Consider the following 22448-nt stretch of genomic DNA (forward strand, 5'->3'; position numbering starts at 1 on the left):
TCCTTCTGGAAACCTAGGAAAGGAATATTATACACCTTGTAGGAAGGATGTCTAATGCTTCCCAATCGCCGGCCTACACCCATGGTGACTGAAGCCCTCAAGCCCAGCTGCGTGGAAGTCTCGCGTGTCATAGGATCATCTATTGCTTTGTAATACACATTTATACTTTTGTAACGCATTATCCCGTGTAATCAATATTATATCAACAAAGTTGCCTCCAGGCTTTGTCTCGTTTACTTGTTTGCTAGCTACGTTTGTGGTATACGATCATTTTTAAAAGCTTGCAAGCGGATTGACACCCCTTGCGCCGCACGACCTCGCTTCAAAAGAATACGGCCGTGACACCCAGGCTCTTTAGGAATTAAAGCAACAAGATTGGAATTAAGCTCTCCGGCAAAAAAAATTTAAAATAGCCTTATACACATCCTCCTCCAAGATATCATAAAAGAAATGAATAACTCCACACAAAACCCATGAGAGCAAAGTTCTTTATGAAGGGTGGGAAGCAAAAAATCACAGATTTAATCTCATATCTAGAAACTAGACTAGAAAAACCACAAAGCAAAGGCCTTTATGGAGGGGGGGAAGCAAAAAATCACAGATTTAATCTCATATCTAGAAGCTGGACTAGAAAAAACCACAAAGATTGAGCCTCCGAAAAGTAATTGTTAAAAGGAATTAAGGGACAAGGGGCCTAGGACGTGGGGGTAAATACCTATTGGAAATAATTCACTGCATGATTCCTAATATCATCTTCTCCCCTGACAATCTGACCTGCATTATCATGGATTCCAAAAATATCATTCTTGGCTTATAAGAAGCAATTGTCGCATAAAAGAATCGAGTATTCCGATCACCTTCCTTCAACCAACTGATTCTAGATTTCTGCCTAGCCATCGATTCTTCAACAAAAATCTCTCAATTCAGAAATGAGATTGCAACCTTCTCATGTCTAGCCAAATCGAAGTTCAATGGATCAAATTGGATTTTACTCTGAATATCATTTTTTCAAGCTGAGATATTGGCAAATCTGAATTTGTTCCAAGCTGTTAGGAACCCTATAATGTATTACGTATTTACTTATTCATTGAGTTGTTTTAAGAGTCTTTTAGATTGATTCTAAATTGGTAAGAGTCCTAGATTATTTAGAAGTCGTTCTCTATAAATATCAAAATGTAGATCATTATGTTTTATCAACTAAAATTAAGAATTTAGAATAATTGAAGGAACGATTTCCCTAGAAGAAAATTGGCAACATGGGATCCAAGGATCCTATCATCTGATATCAGAGCAATCGATCTTGGTATTAAACATGGTGTCGGCAAAAGACGTCAATGATCGGGTAGATCTCTTGGAACCTAAACTCGACAAACTAGTTGTTGATGTGGGTAACCTACAAACGACCGTGTAAGGAATTACTACTCAATTGCAGCGATTGTCAGAGCAGTTACAAGCACTACTTCCCAATGAAAATCGTGTAGAACAAGGCCTTCCTAGACCTCCTCAACCACTATTGCAACAAGGACTTCCCAAGCCCCTCAACCACTAGTGCATGGAGCTCCATGGGTGGTCGCAAGAACAATTTTATAGATGATGGTATCCCGCAAAATCCATTGTTTTATTGCCAAAAAATTCGGATAGATTTCCCAAATTTTGAGGGCATCGATCCTAAAGGATGGTTAGATCGTACAAAATGATATCGACATCTTCACGGCATTCACGACAATCAGATGGTTGCATTGGATGGTCTTCACTTATCTGGTGATGCTTCATCTTAGTTTTGATGGCTGTGTCATTTTGTAGGTACTCTAAGTTGGCATGAGTTTTCATAGTGTATATGTGTTTGTTTTGACGATTGGAAACACATCGACCCAAGAGTATCTCTTTCTAAACTCATAAAAACTGGCACAGTGCGAGAATTTATTACCAAATTCGAGCGACTTTCTAACCTCATCAACCCAACCCTACACGAATCCCATCTCGTAAGTACTTTTATATCGGGATTACAACCAGATATTAAGCCCGGTATTCAAATGTTGCACCGCAACTATTGACAGATACCTTTGAGCTTGCTTTCCATGGAGAAGAAGATATTACATCCTCTCGGAAATTTGTTGGCTGTCACCCTCCCCATCCCTAAGACACTATCAAGCCACAATCATCAGGACCCTCTACGAATGTGTTTAACATTTTACAATCCACTATACCTACAATTAAGCAATTAATATGGGACGAGCAATGAGAACGGTGTGCTAAGGGATTGTGTTTCAATTGTGATGAAAAGTACTCTCCAAATCATCTATGCAAACATGGTCAATTGTTATCCATCGATGGGAGTGAAACTACTGATGACATGGCGACAATTGAAGAGTGTGATGGTCTAGATCTTGAGATTTCCCTATAGTAGAGGCTCCATAAGTTGAGTCTAAAGAGAATGTTCATCGTTTACTTGAATTTCCAACTTGAGGACAAGTTGTACTTTTGGGGGGGTGGGGTGTTAGGAATCCTATTATGTATTAGGTATTTAATTATTCATTGAGTTGTTTTAGGTGTCTTTTAGATTAATTCTAATTTGGTAAGAGTCCTAGGTCATAAATGTCTTTAAGATATTTCTCTATAAATATCAAAATGTAGATCATTATTTTTTATCAAATAAAATTAAGTATTTAGAATAGAATTGGAGGAATGATTTCCCCTTAAGAAAATCGGTAACGTAGGATCTTTTCATCAATGTAAGATCCAAGGATCCCATCACAAGACCTGATAGTGCCTTTAACACTTCGAAGCTACAAGCTAGAATAAAATAGAGGTTCCCCTCAAGCCTTGTAATTCCAAGCTTCTTTCACCACATCTTTAAATCCTTCCTGACCAATCCCAGTATTAAAATTTTAAAATTACATTTTCAATTCATGTATGGATTGGTAATAGAGAAACTTAAAGGAGAGTGGTCAGAAATTTCCTCAAGAAGATACCTAAGATGAACATTAGCCCAACATCTCACCCATTCAATGTAAACCAAAACTCTATCAAGACGACAAAGCATTCTCCTGTCACCCGTGGACTTATTACTCCAAGTTAAAAATTGGTCACTAGTAACCATGTCTTGCAGACCACAAGTATAAATGCAAGCATCAAAATCCTTCATACTTCTGCGATGAGGAGGATTACCTCCTACTTTTTCCTCCATGTACCCAACAGTCTTAAAATCTCCCAAAACAACCCAGGGCTCATCCAGATTCAAACAAATAGTCAACAAATCATTCCGCATAAATGTTCTTTCTAACGCAAAATTTCCAGCATAAACAAAAGTTGCGAAGAATTTCACCTTATCTTTAATCCTTAAACATTCACAGTGGGCATACTTGAGGGGATTGAGATAATTTTTTAACACCGTCTCTGATTGGATTCCATCCCACCCAAATTCTCCCTGAAGGATCAACATCATAATTATCCACAAAATACCAGCCTTTAGAAAGACTACAATGGAAACTCAGAGACAAACTTCCTCTACTTTAGTCTCACACAGTGCCAGAACTCCGAACTTCTCCAACATTGGGAAGAATTCAAGGTTGTAGCTTTCTCAGTAGGCACTACCTTAGATCTTGATATAATTTCGGACAACGGCTTCATCTTTTTCTTTTTAGCAAACAATTTATTCTTTTTTGCACTTGATTGAGGGGACTCAATGTTTGAAGATGTCATCACCGTGCACATAACTTCCTCTATAGTCGATCTAACTTCTGCAATTTTGAGCTCAAGCCTGTCTACACACCATTATCCTCTTGTATGGTAACAAGAGCTTGAAAAGGATTCTCCACTTCAATGGGGCCATTGCTCATCAAAATTTCCTTAAAATGGACAACCATGGATTCACAAATAGAAATCACTTTAAACCTACCAACCTCAAAATAAAGAATTAATTTTCAAATACACCGCAAATGACATAATAGATACAGGAGGAATAATACCAAGTATTCATATTTTTCATAGAAGCATAGCTATTCGAAGGATCGATGTGTCGCACCCAACAATGTTGATAGTCTCCCCTTTAAGAACTGCAGTTAGCAGTATCTCAACCTCATGGACTACAAGGCAGCATTACAAAATCCCCAAGTTTTCTTGCCTAAAGTTGATGTTTCAATTGTATCGAACTGAAACATATTGTGCTCCTCAACCCTTGAAACTGATCATGAAATCAGGATCTTGGCACACCAGACTCGCTTTTCCACATATGAGAGAAACACCAGAAGTAATTAACTGTAATGTGGATTGGGTACAACAGTAGGAAGCTAAGCTTGCTGTGACAGTGATGATGTTTTCAGCCACAAGGGCTGGCCAACGATAGTGCTTCCATGGACAGCAAGGTAAGCTGCATTTAACCTAGTAGCAAAACCAAAAATACATGGTGAATAGAGACAAAAAATCAAACCTACTCTACATTATATATTAAAAGAAGAGAGCTTCTATAACCACACCAACTTTTGCTAATGCCACCCCAATATGTGTGCTAATTCTTTGGTGATTTACATATGAATTGGGGTGGCATTAGCAAAAATGTGGCAATAGAATCTCCCTAAAAGAATAATGAAAGTTGAAAATGGAGGAGAACTAACTTATCAACATCAGGTGGAGACAAAGGATCATATGACTCCTCCCATTGCTCGACTGCTGGGGCAGAACCGACGGGAGCTACCATATCTTGAACACCTTCCGCCTGAAAAACAAAGAAGCAAAAGAATGGATTCCGTGAATTTTTAGTACAACCACCAAGTGCCATTGACATGTTATTTGCAGACGTTATAGTGTAGGTGGATAAAATTAGAGAGCTTGTAAATCTAAAGTGGGACCACAATGAAGATGTGCAAAACAACGTTAGTCAAGACGTATCGAAGGATAAAAGACCAGTTAAGATTGACAGGCAAGCAATGCCCCCGAAGAATGGATCAGCGCTTCTGGGGTGTTATTTGATTGACGCTTACCAATCAAATTGAAGGAAATTTTTTTACTAGACACAATAACATTAATCGGGCTTTGTAGAACTGAATGTCTGACTGTCTTCTCATAGGATGAGCGTAGCAGAGATGAAATGTTGAGCGATAAGACTGGTGAAAGCAAGGAAAGTTAGGAGTGGCTCTAATAGGATAAAATATTAGGGAAAGTTTCCTGAGATGGTTTGGGCATGTTCAAAGAAGATCAATAACCACTAACCAAATTAGCGTTGCGGTGCACGTCGAGGGCTCTCAAGAGCAATAGGAACACAAAAATGATATAGGCGGAGATAGTAAGAAAAGATATTGAGGAATGTTTTGAATGTAAATATGGTTTGTGATAATATATATAAGAGAAATAATACGACAATACCTATATATAAAAACAAATAAGACAGAGAGCTGCACTAAAAATAAAAAATATCAAACTTGCATGTCACAATATGAGATTATGGAAAAGACTTATGTAACAAAGATATTAGATAACCAATTTGGTTTTATGACAAGAAGATCAACCATTGAAGCAAAAGAAGAAGATTTTCCATATGAATAATGCTAAAGTGACTTCCTACGACACTTAGCTGATGTGGAGGTGTGCTCAGAACCATGGATGACTTTCCTCGAGATACGAGTGAAAAACATCTATGATTCTTAGCACACCCCCATGTCAACTGTGTTGAATGCAGTGTCCTGCGCAGTCACTCTAACATTGTTCTTTCCATATTGCTTTTTTTTGTTTTTATAAAATATATTAAGTATCTAAAGAATCTGTTTAGTGGACACTGTGAAAGGGAGTCTCCAACTGATATAATGACATACTTAGGGACATGTATGAGAAAGTTGTGACTAATATGGGAACAAATGGTGAGGAGACAAATGAATTCCCAATTACAATTGGTTGACATCAAGATTCGACTTTGAGTCCACATTTTCTTGCCCTATATAAAGATGAAGAAAGTGCTCATTTATTTTTATTTTTATTTTTATTTTTTTTATAGGTAAATGCTTGGCTAGTACAGGAATATTATTAATTATTAATAGTTAGCATAAAAAGTAAGGGTTCAAGGGGTTTGAACCTAGGACCTGGGAACAACCTCCACAGGTCTTACCACTTAGCTAAGTGGCACTTCTTAGCAATTGCTCATCTTCAAGAGCAGGTCACTTGGTGTTTGTCATTCTCAGATGGTATGCTGTAAGTTGACAAGACTAAAGGGGGAGCTAGAACTCAGAGCTGTCTTACAAATCTTTTCAAATCCTAGCATGGTGTTTATCCTAGAAATAGAGCGTGTGCAATCAATCTACACATAAAGATAAACAATAACATCAAGCCTTTAGGAATACTATTAACATGGAAGGTTCTAATATGCAAAACCATGTGTATAAATATCTTGCCTGTTGAGGGTACTGCCCATATCCAGTGTATGCGCCATAGGTATATAACGACGGATCCTGAGTAGCCCCATAAGCATATGCATCATAGCCTTGTCCATAACCATAGTAAGCACCACTCCATTGACTAGGATCTGCATTCTGACCCCAGGCACCGGGCTGGTCCTGCAACATGATGGGGGAAAACTTTTCAAGGATTCATCAAAAAAAAAAAAATTATAAAGGGCAATGATTGGAACACTTAAAACTCTAGAACAATATTAGACAATAAAAAAATGTACGGAGAGGCTGGACAGACATTGTTTTGAATCGAGACTGACCAATCATGACTAACCAATATGTGAAAACCACAAAACACTAACTAATTATTATTATTCAATAAGGTAGCTTTAATTTTAGAGAGGTTCTATTGGCACCACAAATTTTACTTATAACACCCCAATTTCTTAAATTATTTATCACCCCCTAATTAAAGATTAAAACACACCATTCAACCGTTACAAAAGTTTGGCTCAAGTTATTATTTCAACATTACAAAGCATTACTTGTAACACATTGAAATAATTTCAAAAGTTGTTTACAATTAGGATTAGGCCCATACAAAATCCTAAATCTAAAATAAAATAGAGAGGGAGTTTCTATTGGTACCCCAACTTTTACTTATTCTCAACCATTGACTTTTTTTCTTTTTTAATCGGGGTGTAATAAGTAAAAGTTGGTGTACCAATTTCAGCTCTCAAATTTTTATGCTTCTGGAAATCAAGCTGAGATAACTGATAATTAATTCTCTCCAATGCCACCTAGAGATATACCTATGCAAACTTCCATTAACCTTTGAGATTCTAATAGCTTTGAATAGAACAAGAAAACAAGATGTAAATAAAAAAAGGTAGATAAAATTTCACTGATTGAAAACAATTCAAACTTGTCATCCAACAGCAGGCATTGGTAAACACCAATAGTATATGATGTGGATTTGTACCTGCTTAGTTGTCATATTTCTACCCCATGAAAGACGGATGGTTTGTTGACCAATCATAGTTCCATGCAACCTTTGAATTGCTTCTTCAGCAGATGCCCTATACGGTAAAACATAATTCTAGCTAAATAAACCAAAAAATATGTAATATGATAAAAATTCAAAAAGTAAATGATCATGTAAACAAAAGACCAGCAAACAAGTTCAACATTCGATCCCAACAACCAATGTTTGCTTTAAAAAGTAATTGGTACCTCAATTAATAACACTCGTAATACAACATTAAAAACATCCAAGAAAGAAGTGCATGTCACACAGAAACATGTTTTGATCATTAACTTTAATAATCTTTGCAATCCAAGGAATTAGAGGATTCATTGATTTGCAACATACCTACTACCAAATTGTACAAAGCCACATCCTTTACCCGGTGGTATCTTAACATAAACAAGTTCCCCAAACTGTGCACAGATTTGCCTCAGTTCCTCATCTGTGACATTAGGGTCCAAACCACCAACAAATATCTGTAGTAGGAAAAAATTTTTGGAGCTATTGAAGAAGTTAAGACATAAAATTCATTAATGGATTCATCATGTTTGACTTACTGTTGTGTTATTGATATCATCATCTGCTGCAGGAATTGGCTGTACCACTGGGGTGTTGTAAGCTGGTGCTGGATATACGGCTGCAAAAAATATAATAAATGATATAAACTTGTAAAATTTGTCCAGTAAATTTGTTCATAACTACCTACCAAAGAAACTATATCACAGTTTAAGAGTGGACTTGATGCAAGACGATGAGGGAAGAAGATGAAAATAAAGGGGGTTAGGGAAATCTGGTTTGAGATTGAGTCAAGGATTTGGGCTAGGATAGGGTAAACCCAAAATAATGTTTTTTTGCAATTATTGCACTTTTCAATAGGGTAGAAAAAAGAATTAAGGTTAAGATTTGTAGGATAAGGATTACAGGTTAAGACAATATGAAAAGGATTAAGGGTTGGGGTTTGTAGGTTTCAAGAATTCAAGAATCAAGAAAACAATAAATAAATAAATAAATGGAAAAGATGAGAAGGTCATAGTAGGATAGAACCTTGGAATCATTTCTTTTTTTTTATCAATAGAACCTTGGAATCATCACCAAGGATTTCTTGAAATCACACGAAGAATGATAGAGAACTCACTTCAAAAAACTCCACGAAAGAAACTCATTCTTTATTGATCAAATTCTTCGATAAAAAAATTATAAAACAATCTATATAAAGAAGAAAAAAAATCTAAGAATCCTAATAAACTAAAAACCAAATAAATAACCTAATTTTCGTAACTTTCTCTCCTAAATTTCCAATCCTTATAAACTTAAGGGAAAATTATCAAAAAAATCCAAAAAAAAAAAAATTTTATTTACAAAAAACAATCTAATTTTTAAAATTTTCGAAAAAAGATACAAAACCGTTCTTTGAAAGACCGGTTTTTCTCTCTCTTCAATTCTCTCACCCCTTTCTCTCTCCTCTATTATTTTAAAAAAAAAATGAATTTTTTTAAAAACCAATCTTTGAAAAATCGGTATTTCTCTCTCTTCAATTCTCTCACCCCTTTCTCTCTCCTCTATTATTTAAAAAAAAACGAATTTTTTTTTAAAATAGGTTTTTCTCTCTCTTCAATTCTCTCACCCCTTTCTCTCTCCTCTATTATTTTAAAAAAAAATCGAATTTTTTTTTAAATAGATTTTTCTCTCTCTTCACTAATCTCTTTTACTCTTCATTTCTCTCCCTTCTCTTCTCTTCTTTTCTCTTCTCTCCAAAAGAATAATTTTTTTTTTTTTTTACTTTTTCATCTTCTTCTTCTTCATCTTCATCACTTAGTAAGGTAAATCAAAATTTTTTTTTTATTATTTTACATCTCAAGATAAGATCAAGATCATCTTATCATGAGATCAAGATCTTTTGATCTCAAGATAAGATCAAGATCTTTTGATCTTAATCTCATGATCTTGATCTTATTGGGTCCACATGAATGTCACGCGTCATCCATCTACATGCTCGAGGAAATGAAAGATCGTAACTCGTAAGTATGGGCCTACCTACTGATAATTGTTCGTGTGCCCATACTTGTAATAATGGAATACATCCCATGAGTTTCGATGGTCCCTTCCCCTCAGTTCTTACAAATTTGTTAAGAGAAGAATATAAAAATATTCTAACATAGGATCATCAAACATGACATTCATGTGGACACAATAAGATCAAGATCATGAGATCTTGATCTCATGATAAGATGATCTTGATCTTATCTTGAGATCAAAAGATCTTGATCTCATGATAAGATAATCTTGATCTTATCTTGAGATCAAGATCTTGAGATGTAAAATAATAATAAAAAAATTTTGATTTACCTTACTAAGTGATGAAGTTGAAGAAGATGAGAAAGTAAAAAAAAAAAATTATTCTTTTGGAGAGAAGAGAAGAGAAGGGAGAGAAATGAAGGGTAAAAGAGATAAGTGAAAAGAGAGAAAAATCTATTTTAAAAAAAATTCGTTTTTTTTTTAAATAATAGAGGAGAGAGAAAGCGGTGAGAGAATTGAAGAGAGAAAAACCTATTTTTTTTAAAAAGTCGTTTTTTCTTTAAATAATAGAGGAGAGAGAAAGGGGTGAGAATTGAATAGAAAAAAACCGGTCTTTCAAAGACCGATTTTTAAAAAAATTCGTTTTTTTTTAAATAATAGAGGAGAGAGAAAGGGGTGAGAGAATTGAAGAGAGAGAAAAACCGGTCTTTCAAAGACCGATTTTAAAAAAAAATTCATTTTTTTCTAAATAATAGAGGAGAGAGAAAGAATTGAGAGAATTGAAGAGAGAAAAACTGATCTTTCAAAGACCGTTTTTGTATCTTTTTTTGAAATTTTTAAAAATTAGATTGTTTTTTGTAAATAAATTTTTTTTTTGGATTTTTTTGATAATTTCCCCTAAACTTAAATAAACAAACTAAATTTACCAAACTACCCCTAATATAATACTAAGACCAAGGCCAATAAAATATGAAAATAAGTCCAAAAAACATTTTAAAAAAATCCTAAAACAGAAAACTAAATAAAAATAAAATCTACTCTTCAAAGCTTTGCTATCCCCATCAATTCTCCTCAGTTGGGAAGATTTCTCCACTAGCGATATAAAATTGTGGTAATTCCCCAACATATGAAGTCTATATAATCCACATACAATATGATCTTGATTTGCTTCTCAATCAATGCATCCCAGGGTGGGGTCTTCTCCTTTAGTTTATCCCGAAGTTACGTCTTTAATTCAACCTCTTCCCAAATGTTGAAATCATCGAACCAAATTTGGAGTCTCATTTTTTTATAAGAACCATAGGTGGCATAACTAACTGATTTATCTAAAACATTGTCTGCATTTTCTTTTTCATGAGATAAAATCGATCTAAGAAGCAAAGGATGCAGTGGTGCAGCAATTCCCTATGCCAGTTGTTCAGATTCTTCTTCAAAAACAAATAATGATGCCTCATACTCGTCAATCTCATTCTCACTAAAACCAAACTCATAGATTTCTGCCTAGATTTCTTCATTGCTCGCCTTGAGTTTTTCATGGACTTTAAACTCATATGCTTCATTATCCCAGTTTGACCACAACGATTGCACTTGCAGCACTAGTTTTGTTGCATCAGCTTTTCATTCCATTGATCACGTAATTGCTTGTATTCTTTTTCATTTATAATATGGTCGTTTAGAATGCAAAAATATGCACAAGAGTGACGCGTTCGACGCAATTCTGTCAACATATTTTTTAACTCCTCTAAAAACATCTTTGTTGAGCCCATCTCCCCTCAATAAGATCTATTAATCTATATCGCCTGAACCTAGGCTCTGATACAAATTTGATGTAGGACAGTGAGGGAAGAAGTTAAAATACTAGGGGGGTTAGGGAAATCTGGTTTAGGGTTAAGTAATAGAGTACACGGTAGATTTGAAGAAAATATTAATAGAATAAGGGTTAAAGAAAATGGAACAGGATTAAGGGGTAAGGGAAAAGGGATTTCAAGAATTCAAGAAAGTCAAAAGAAAAATTAAGATTCAAAAAAAAAAAAAAAAAAAAAAAGATAGGATATAAGGATATAACCATGGAACCCATCAAGGATTTCTTGGAATCACACCAAGAATGATAGAGAACTCACGTCAAGAAACTCCATGAAAGAAATTCATTATTTATTCATCAAATTCTTCGTTAAAAATAATCTTATTACAATCTATATATAAAGAAAATAAATCTAAGAATCCTAATAAACTAAAATACCGAATAAATAACCTAATTTCCATAACTTTCTCTCACCTAAATTTTCAATCCTTATAAACTTAAATAAAAGACAAACTAAATTTACCAAACTACTCCTAAACAGAATACTAAGACCAATCCCCAAGAGCCGATAAAATATGAAAATAAACCAAAAAACATAAAAATAAAGCCCTAAAACAGAAAACTAAATAATAAAAAAATCCACTATTCAAGCTTTAATGTCCCCATCAGGATTGCTATGCCTATCTATGATATTGGTAAATCTTGCAAAAATGGGGAAAAGAAATAAAACAAAAACCATTGCAACTCATCAAAAAGCATTGGTCCCCCTAGTAAGCTCTTCTATCTAAAAGTACAAGTACTAACAGTCTACTTTTGTTTCTTCGAAAATAGTAATTCACTCAGGTCCACAAGATTCTTTGAAAATACAAAGAAAAATTCTTGAAACTCAGATTTTTAACAATTTGATATTTTTGATCATGTATTTAATGAACTCAGATTTCTTAAGAGGTTTCTATTGTGCTATTTTGAGGTTGTTTGGGCTAGCAATAAACTTGGGAGAGAGTAAGGTGTTTTGTGTGAGACGGGTTTATAATCTTTCTACCATAGCCACTAGCTTGGGTTGTGAGGTGACTTCATTTCCTACCACCTACCATTGGTTTCCCCTTGGGGGACTACATAAGAGCAAAGCTATGTGCGACCAATAATTGAGATGTTGGGGATGTGGCTCGGCTTGTGGAAGTTGATATTTCTATCAAAAGGAGGAAAAATAACATTATCAAAAGCACTCTCCCAAGTATTCTGATTAACTTTTTTATCTCTATTTACAATTCCAATAAGTGTGTAGTTAAAACTGGATGAGTTATTCCATGATTTTTTGTGGAATGGGAAGGATGTCACTTATAAATTCCATTTTGTAAATTGGAAGCTTATACGTTTCCCAAAAGAACACAAAGGCATAGGGTTTCGAAATACTAAGCTTACAAACTTGGCACTTCTTAGAAAATGGTTGTGGAGATTAGAAGTTGATCAAGGTAGCTAGTGAAAAAGAGTTATCCAAGCCAAGTAAAAGACTAGATAACTAGGATTGCAAAGTGTAGAAAACCTTATGGATGTAGAGTATAAAAAGGGATCTTGAAAGTCCTTAAGTTCAACAAAATGGATAGTGTTTAGGGTAGGTGGGTGTAAAAAGGTCCAATTCTAGGTGGATCAATGGTGCAGGACTTCCCTTCTCAATAACCTTTGTAGACGGTGCAAAATAAAACATTCCATGTGCGTGCCATGTGAACTATCACAACCTGCCGAATCACCTTTTGCCTGATAAAAATATTACAATGCAGGCTACTGGGAGATATGAGGGCATATAAGTTATTTCATTCATCTTTTTTGCTTATAAATAAGAAATTAAGGCAACAAAAGGGGACTCACTTTGGAACCCTAATTCCATGTACTTCTCTCTCTTTTTTTTTCTCTTCAGGGATGAGGGAATCCTTCCTCCTCCTGGTTGACTTGTGTAGCCACCAAGCCCCCCTACCATAATCATTATCATCTAAAACCTCATCCACCATTTACAATCTTTATTCTATCTCATCTAAGAAAATGGTTCCAGTGAAATTTTCATAATTGAAGAAAGATGAGAGCTTTCTTGGGATTTTGACTTCAAAAGAAGCTTTAGCGATGAAGCGATTTGAATCCATAACTAATCTTATCAAGTGGATATCTTTCATTCCTATATCTCCATCGGAGGATGACCAAAGGGTACGGGAAAAAGTCATGATGGTATCATTTTATCAATCAAGGGTGTTGTTCAATTATCCAAATTTTTGACAATTGTTGTGAGGTGTGAGAGTACCTTATAAGGTACTTTCTTAGGATTTCATCTTCAAAAGAAGCTTTTGAGGACTGAGGTTGAGTCCATCGCTAACCTTATCAACCGAATATCTCCCATTCCTATCTTTCTATCGGAGGATGACCAAAGACTGAGAAAAAAAAGTTGGGGTGAAATTTTCTCTATTCATTTGATTGTAGGAATAGCTTAGTAGCTTCACACATTGCGTTTTTAGGTTATTTTTGCATCGCGCATGGTTTAGTTTAATGTATCGATATGAGTATCCTAATGTAACATAGTTTTTGTGTTCAATGATTCGTTGATGCATCAATACATATCGCAATACATACCAATTTTTCAATTTAACCATAAGTATCACATATAGATATAGTTCCTTAACTTTTTGGTTTAATAGTGATTAAAAAAGATCAACACATAAATATATTTTGATAGTTCTCCCAGTTATAATTCACGAACCAATAAACTCTTGACACTTGTGCAAAGAACGCAAAACATTTTAAATATAGTGGAATGTCAAAGGCTCGAAATCATGAAATTTTGATGGGGATATCAAAGCTTGAAGAGTAGATTTTTAGTTTTTATTTAGATTTTTGTTTTAGGGCTTTAACTTTATGTTTTTTGGACTTATTTTGATGTTTTATTAGCCCATGATCTTAATATAATATTTAGGGATCGTTTAATAACTTTAGTTTGTCTTTTATTTAAGTTTATTAGGGTTGAAAAATTAGGAGAGAGAGAGAGAGTGTTACGAAATTAAGTTATTTTAATTTGATTAGGATTCTTAACTTTATTTTCTTTATATATATTGTATTAGGCGTTTTTTTTTTAACAAAGAATTTTGATGAATAAAGAATGAGTTTTTTTCATGGAATGAAATGAGTTCTCCACCATTCTTAGTGTGATTCCAAGATACTATATTTTCTATCATCTTCTCATCTTTCCATTTTTTTATTGTTTCTTGATTTTCTTGAATCCATCAAGAATCCTCTTTTCTTTATTTTCTTTTAATCCTTGTTGCCCTTGATTTTTTTTATTCTTGATTCTCGATTTTTTATTCTTTATTCTTTATTCTTTATTCTTTATTCTTTATTCTTTATTCTTTATTCTTTATTCTTTATTATTAATTCTTGATTCTTAAAACCAACAAGCTTCAACAATTAATCCTTCCTTCATTCTCTTAACCTTTAATCATTACCTTATAAACCTCTAACCTGTTGAAAATATCGTGATTGTAGTCATACTTGCAAAAGGTTAAAATTAAACCTTAACATCCAAATCCTTTTGGGTTTAGCCTATCCTACCCAAATCCTAAACCCAATCCTAAACCAAATTTCCTCTTCTTCCCTCATCGTCCTATATCAAATTTAGTATCAGAGCTTAGGTTTAAGTAACACAAATTAGCAAATCACATTGATGGAAGAGGGACTCAATAAAGATATTCTTAGAGGAGCTGACAAATATATTGTCGAATTTACATGGAACGCATCTCTCGAGCATATGTTTAGTATGTTGGCAACCATATTATATAGGAAAGCAAAGAGCAAAGACACAAAAGTGAACAATGGTATGAAAAACTCAAACAACAGAACTTATGCAGCAAGTGCAATTGTCATGGACATTTTAAATCAGAGTGTTCGAACTGGGATAATGAAGCAAATGCAATCAAAGTCCATACGCCTAAACTCAAGAAGAGTAATGAAGAAATCGAGAAAGAAATCTATGATCCTAATTTAAGCGAGAGTAAGATTGACAAGTGTGAGACATCATAATTGATTCTTGAAGAAGAATAGAAGTCCGAAGAATCTATACAATTGGCACAAGAAATTATGGAGCCACTATATCCTTTGATTTTAACACCAATTTTATCTCATGAAAAAGATAAGGTAGATAATGTTTTGGCTAAGTCAGTGAGTTATGCCAGCTTTGGTTCTTGTCAAAAATGAGAGTCCAAATTTGGTTCGATAATTTCAACATTTGGGAAGAGATCGAATTGAAGACTCAACTTTGAGATGAATTAAAGTGGAAGACCTCACCCTAGGATGCTTTTGTTGAGAAACAAGTCAAGATCAGATTACATGTGGATTATAGAGACTTCATATGTTGGAGAATTTCCACAATTTTATTTTGCTAGTAGCGAAATCTTCCTAGCTGAGAAGAATTGATGGGGACATCAAAGCCTAGAGAGTATGTTTTAATGTTTATTTAGATTTCTATTTTAGGGCTTTAACTTTATGTTTTTGAGCTTATTTTAATGTTTTATTAGCTCATGATCTTAAAATATTATTTAGAGGTTGTTTAGTAACTTTAGTTTGTCTTTTATTTAAGTTTATTAGGGTTGAAAATTTATAAGAGAAAATTACGAAATTGGGTAATTTATTTGGTATTTTAATTTGATTAGGATTTTTAGCTTTATTTTCTTTATATATAGATTATATTAGGGTATTTTTAAACGAAGAATTTTGATGAATAAAGATAAGTTTCTTTTATGGAGTGAAGTGAGTTCTCCATCATTCTTGGTGTGATTCCAAGATACCATCTTTTCTATCAACTTTCCATTTATTTTATTGTTTCTTGTTTTCTTGAATCCTTGAATCCATCAAGAATCCTCTTTTCTTAATTTTCTTTTAATCATTATTGTTATTGATTTTCTTGATTCTTAATTCTAAAAACCTACAAACTTCAACCCTTAATCCTTTCTCCATTCTTAATCTTTAATCATCAGCCTATAAATCTCTAGCCTACTGAAAATATCGTGATCGTGGTCATACTTGCAGAAGGTAAGAATTAAATCTTAACACCCAAATCCTTAACCCAATCCTAAATCAAACTCCCTTACTACACAAATTTCCTTTTCTTCCCTCACCGTCCCGCATCAAAGTTGGTAGGTGCTACAATATTTTTCTATTGTGGTCATACTTGCAGAAGGTCAAAATTAAACCTTTACACCCAAATCCTTAACCCAATCCTAAACCAAATTCCCTCACCACACAAATTTCATTTTCTTCCCTCACCATCCTGCATCAAATTTAGTAGGTGCTACAATATTTTTCTATGCGAATGAACAAGTTCAACTATAACAGAAAAACAAAAAAAAAAGTTCTTATTGGCATTTCAAATTTTACTTATTACACCCCAATTAAAAATAAAGAAAATAAGTGAATGGGTGAGAATAAGTAAAAGTCGGGGTGACAATAGAAGCTCTCTCATTTGTTTTGCTAGATTTCTATCCTTTGGGTTTAAGATTTTATATGAGCCTAATCATAATTGTAAACAACTATTGAGATTGTTTGAATGAGTCTTACAATATTGAGATTATAATTTGAGCCAAACCTTTGTAATGTTTGAAGAGTATGTTTTAGTCTTTAATTGGGATGTAATAAGTAAAAGTTGGGATGCCAATAGCAGCTCTAAAAAATGCAGCTATTTTAGTTCAGCAAAATGGTTTTATTTATTCCACACCATAAGAATTAGTAATAATTACCTTTAGTTGCTGCATATTGCTGTTGAAAACCAGTTGTCTTCTTTGGAGTTGCAGCACTTATACGCATTGGCCTGGTTGAGCAATACACCCCATTCATTTCCGACATAGCACGGTTTCTTTCAGCTTCATCCGAAAATTTAACAAAACCATATCCCTTTGTACGCCCAGTATTGGGATCAGTCACAACCTTAGCACCTCTCACCGATGGATATTGAGTTCGAAAAGTTTCTTGTAATAAATAATCCGTAACGTCCGGAGCTAAATCCCCAACAAATATTGAATGCTCTGGTCCTGCATCGGGGCGCCTTTCTCCAATTCCAAATGAAGCCCAATTCAACCTAAATGTTTGTTCGGTTCCAGGCATTTGTGTTCCATTGTATGTTTGGAGAACCCGTTCCGCTGCTCCATGAGAAATAAATTCAACAAACCCATAACCTTCGGGTTGGCCAGTAATCTTGTTACGTATAATTTTTATCGAAAGCACCTATCAACAAAGTGAAATTGTTCATTAAAGGCTCTATATTGTTACACCCATAATTTTTCTTGCAAAATTTTCAGTGAAAAACATCTAAACCTCGCTCAAACATGATTCAAAAAATCATCTAAGACTAAGATGAGTCAATGATACCCATTAGTCTTTTTCCTCCTAGAATATAGGTCTTCAAAGGTTGTTATGATCTTCTCACTCGCCAACAAAAAACAAGCGAGATATTCAATGTGTATCATCCTTCACATTGACTCGTCCGAGATCTAGATGTATCGCCCGAATTGTCTGGATATCAGCATGGACGAGACGGACAGACAAGTCAATTTTTCAGATGAGATTTAAAACCCCATGTTCATTTTTCTCATTTTTGAACGAGACATCTTAAACGCATCGGAAAACTCATCCTAGACGACACGGTATCTGGCATAGAAGAGAGCGAAACTGAGTTTTAAACCCATGGTTCTAATCCACCACAATTTATAAAAAGAATATAATTATTTACATGTAAATAAATATTAACAAATAATTATAAGCCGAGTTGAATGGTTTAACCTCTTGACACGGAAGAGTCAGCTTCGTTATAGTGGTGGTGAAGCGAGACGAAACGAAGTACCGAGTTCTAAAACTTGATTCAAACTCCAAAACCCTAGTAATTCAGTGAAAAACTAGAAGAGAAGATTTGTTTGTTCTTCCAAATCTGGGTGTGTTTTTTATAAAGAACAAATAAACCCTAGGAACCAATGAAACTCGAAAAAGTACGAAACCCTAAAAAAAAAAAAAATTAAAGAAAAGGAATCTGTCTGTCACCTCTCCAGTGTGAGCAAAGCAGCTCTGGAGGTAGGTTTCGTCAACCCAATACTGAAGATCGCCAATCCAGAGAGTTCTGATCTCTTCGAGGGTAGTGGGTTGATGATAGGGTTGAGAAGGAGCCACCCATGTTGATGGTTGATGGGTTTGAGGTTGGGCGCTCATCGTCCATTGCTGCTGTTGCTGTTGCGGATCCATCTTCTTCGTTTTCGATATCGATATCACTCAAAATTGTTTCTAGTAATTTATCTATCAGTTTGGTTTGGTTCCTGGGTTTTGATTTTAGAATTGAAGAGGCAATCTAGAGGTTTCTTACCTTATCTGATAGGAACTAGGAAGAATAGTGATTTTAGACATACCCCTCCAGGTTTTCATGAATATGTGAGATACCCCTATATTTCAAATTGATTAGATCAAGCTCGTTCAACCTTCACCTAGGTTTTGTATGAGGTATTAGAAACACTCCTACCCTTTTGCAAAATGCAAGATGAAACTTACTCCTTAATGGTAAAAACAAAACAAAAAATTTCTCAAAATGATCTTTAAATATTTAGATTACTAAATCAAAATTTGAAAAATATCAAATTTGCACCATTAAATCATCAAGAAAAAATAACATTGACTTTCGATGAAGGCGTAAATCTAATATCACCAATTTTATAAGGGGTATTTTTAAAATATCCTTTTGTATCTGATATTAACATAAAATGACCTAAATGCCCTTATTTTCATCCTTAGGGCTTGTTTGATTGCTGGAAAAATATTCTACTATTTGAGCATATCATGGAAATTTTAACTGAAAATTATTTTTGTTGATTGAGTTACATAAAAAAAAATTAAAATATATATATTATTTTAATTTAAGTTTTGTGATAATTACATAAAAAATTATTTTACTTTTTTGAAAACTATGAAAGAATATCTTTTATAAAATGGATAAAAAATTCTTTTTAACATACCTACATACAATAACGATGAAACACAACTTCAATTTGACTTTTCTACTTCGTATGATATGTCTAAAACCCTAGAGAATCTTATATGCCTTTCCACTATTATTTTGTCCACCATTATTTACATATGATAGCTATTATTGTGGGCATAGTAACAAAGTTCAGATTCAGTAATTATTTGGTAACACAGTGTTCAACTGTTCCCCCAATAATTGAGTTGAATCGTCCGAATCATCGTGTCTCAAATTATTTATAAAATATGGTGGATTAGAAAATGCCCTATAACAATATCATAAAAATTAAATATTTTTTGTATAATTTAGCAGATTAGAAAATTTTCAGTCACATCATCATATTTTTAGAGAGCTACTATTGGCAGTCCAAATTTTACTTGTTACACCTTAATTTCTTAAATTTATCACACCCCAATTAAATAATAAAACACTCTTCAAACATTACAAAGGTTTGGCTTATAATCTCAACATTATAACACTCTTTCAAACAATTTTAGTAGTTCTTCACATGTTTTAAAATTTCATTCCGTTTCGATTTATTTTGGCCAAAACATTTCGATTTTTCAACTTGCCGAGACAAAACACCTATGGAATCGAAATATTCAACGAAACATTCATTTTTTGGTTCAATTATTTCAATTTCTCTTGTACCTCTAATAGATTTGGAAGAGAGGAAATCCCAAAGGACAATCTAGTAAGAGAGAAAGAGATTTCAAATAAACCCATACCTGGTCATCATTTGAGTTCAAGGTAAGTCTCCTTTTTTTCCTTTTTTCTTCTTCTTCTCTCTGGGGTTTTTTTTTTTTTTTTTTTTTTTTGTGCAAAGGCATCTTTCGAAGAGATGACTTGCCCTTGACCACAGTCAAAGACTCAAGTATTTAGGCAAACCTCCCCCATATTTAGATCCTATTTTGAAATTTTCATATATTTTCAAACTGATTACATGTTCCTTGACTTGAGTATCCCCTAAAAGACCTATTTTAATGTTTAAATTTTTAGAAACCTGAAACATTGAAACGAAACGATATTTTAAACCTTGGTTGTTCACAATAATGATTAGGCTCATATAAAATCCCAAAGCAAAAAAAAAAAAAAAGATCAAATCTAGAAAAAAAATTGAGAGAGTTTCTATTGATGCCCCCCAATTTTACTTATTATTTTCTTTATTTTTATCGGGGTGTAATTAATAAAGTTGGGGTGCCAATAATAGGTCTCTATTTTTATTTATAAAAATAAATACTAAAATAATTTTAAAATTAATTATTTAATAAAAAATTTACAAAAACCCGATTGACTCAAATAATTTTAATTTAAAAAAAAAACATTATGTTTTAATAATTTAAATATTTATTTATAAGTAAAACTATGATCTTTTAACAAGATATTTTCTAATCCACCATATTTTATAAATAAAAATATAATTTAATGAACTCATATATTTATAATTAATTTTTTATGTTTTTTTTAATGCTTCGTGTGCTAGCAAATCGTTTTCCAAGGGGAATAAGAAAAGGATTTATCATTAATGAAACAAAATAGCGTGTGTAGGCAAATCATTTTCCGCAAAACTTTTTGTGCTTTGCCGTGTCTAACACTTGAAAATAGCAATTTTCCACAAAACTATTATTTCTCTTGTATTTTCCTCTCAATCAAATGTATACTTAGATTTTCCTCTAGAATTTGACTATTTCACCATCCACCTCATCTCTTCATTTTCTTTATATAAACCCTTGATCCTCTACCATTTTACATCTTTTGTTTGTCATATTCTTCTTCTAGTTTTTTTCTTTGTATTTCTTCTCATGTCTTACCTTGGGTTTATCATGCTTGGCTAAGACCTTTGTTGGGGCTTAGAGAGGAGGTCATTCCCTCTCTTCTTTGGGAATTATGAAGTGCTTGTCCATATTATAGGGCTTTATCTCTCATAATTTTTCCTACATCTTCTTTTTTGTATGTTTTTATTTTCACACATTATATCGTGTATATCTTGTTGTTGGTGATCATATTTGTTCGATTTTTAGGGAGCGTACCTTCTTGTCACAGCGGAGATCCAACCTTTAAGTCATATCACGTTGAGTCAATCGTCGGAGATCGAAAGTCCAAATACTCATCACGTCAACACTTTTAGAGCAGTCGCTATTCCACGCCTTAAACCCTAAGGTCCCCTTGATAAAAACCCAGAAAACTGCTACTTAGGGAGAAGAAGTTTGAGAATCAAATATTCTGTCGTGTGTTTTTTTTTTTTTTGTATTTTTCACGTCCCCTACTTATCTATTTATAAAGAAAATAAGAAAAGGGTTGCAGTCTCCTATTTTAATAGGGACTCAACTTCATTAAGACTCTGACTTCAAGAAGAGTCCTAATATGTGAACAACATGAGTTGGGTCCACATGGACGCCCAAAACAACTAATATCTCCCACCCGTCCATGGTGGGAATCAACAATCATCTCATCATCTCAAGTTATGCATGTATTTTCTTCATACATGGGAATAAGGTATGCGACTAACGAAAGTTTGACTTCCGGAGAGATCATTATGTCAAATTTCTATTTAACTGACAAAACACATCTCATCTCCTATAACTTACATATGTCCCAGATTTATTTGACCATATCAGATTGAGCATTTTCTAAATCCTCATGAGCCTAAGCTCAGAACAATGTTCAACCCTGTACACAATGCACGAGTTTTCTTTTTAAAATCAAAATAATTTGTAAATTTATACTTTTGTTAAATATACAATAGTATACTTAAAAAAAAATTGAAATTGAAATATTAGTGCCGGCACAAGCTCTAGTCATTGTGTACAATCTACCAATAGAATGTGTTGCCAAATAATCTTCCTCAAGCCCTCACGTTGCTTAGTATTAGTTAAGCTTTCTTTCCCAGCCATTTCCATTAGACCTTATCAATCTTAGTCATAGTTAACATGCTAGAGGCAGTAAACATTGACCTCTACTTTACAACATAGTCATTAGTCACTAAGAGCACATTAATTACCTAATTATTCAAAATACTTATATAGTAAGGAAACAAGGAATCATTCAATTACTCGTATAGGTAATAATAAAGATAAAAAATAAATAGCGCATGTAGTATGACTTACATGCTATGGTGGAGCTCCTCAAGAGTTCGTCAACCTCAACACCATACGGATCCAAGTCTAGTCGCACTGTGAGCACCTAACCTGAACTTCT

General features: G+C 33.7%; 1 protein-coding gene across 1 annotated transcript; it reads right to left on the reverse strand.

Annotated features, from left to right (window-relative positions):
* Window positions 1-3869: 3869 nt before the first annotated feature.
* Window positions 3870-18598, reverse strand: LOC147400498 (RNA-binding (RRM/RBD/RNP motifs) family protein). Its single transcript, XM_086446198.1, has 8 exons — window positions 18284-18598; window positions 16990-17473; window positions 7962-8041; window positions 7750-7880; window positions 7360-7456; window positions 6381-6542; window positions 4614-4714; window positions 3870-4380 (listed from the first exon to the last, which is right to left on the reverse strand). Exons 1-8 carry the CDS (start codon window positions 18479-18481, stop codon window positions 4290-4292), a joined length of 1344 nt encoding a protein of 447 aa, XP_086302324.1. The 5' UTR covers window positions 18482-18598; the 3' UTR covers window positions 3870-4289.
* Window positions 18599-22448: the final 3850 nt, after the last annotated feature.

The sequence above is a fragment of the Akebia trifoliata genome, chromosome 6, assembly GCF_017979445.1.
Source record: "Akebia trifoliata isolate Shusen 1 chromosome 6, ASM1797944v1, whole genome shotgun sequence".
NCBI classification, from domain to species: domain Eukaryota; kingdom Viridiplantae; phylum Streptophyta; class Magnoliopsida; order Ranunculales; family Lardizabalaceae; genus Akebia; species Akebia trifoliata.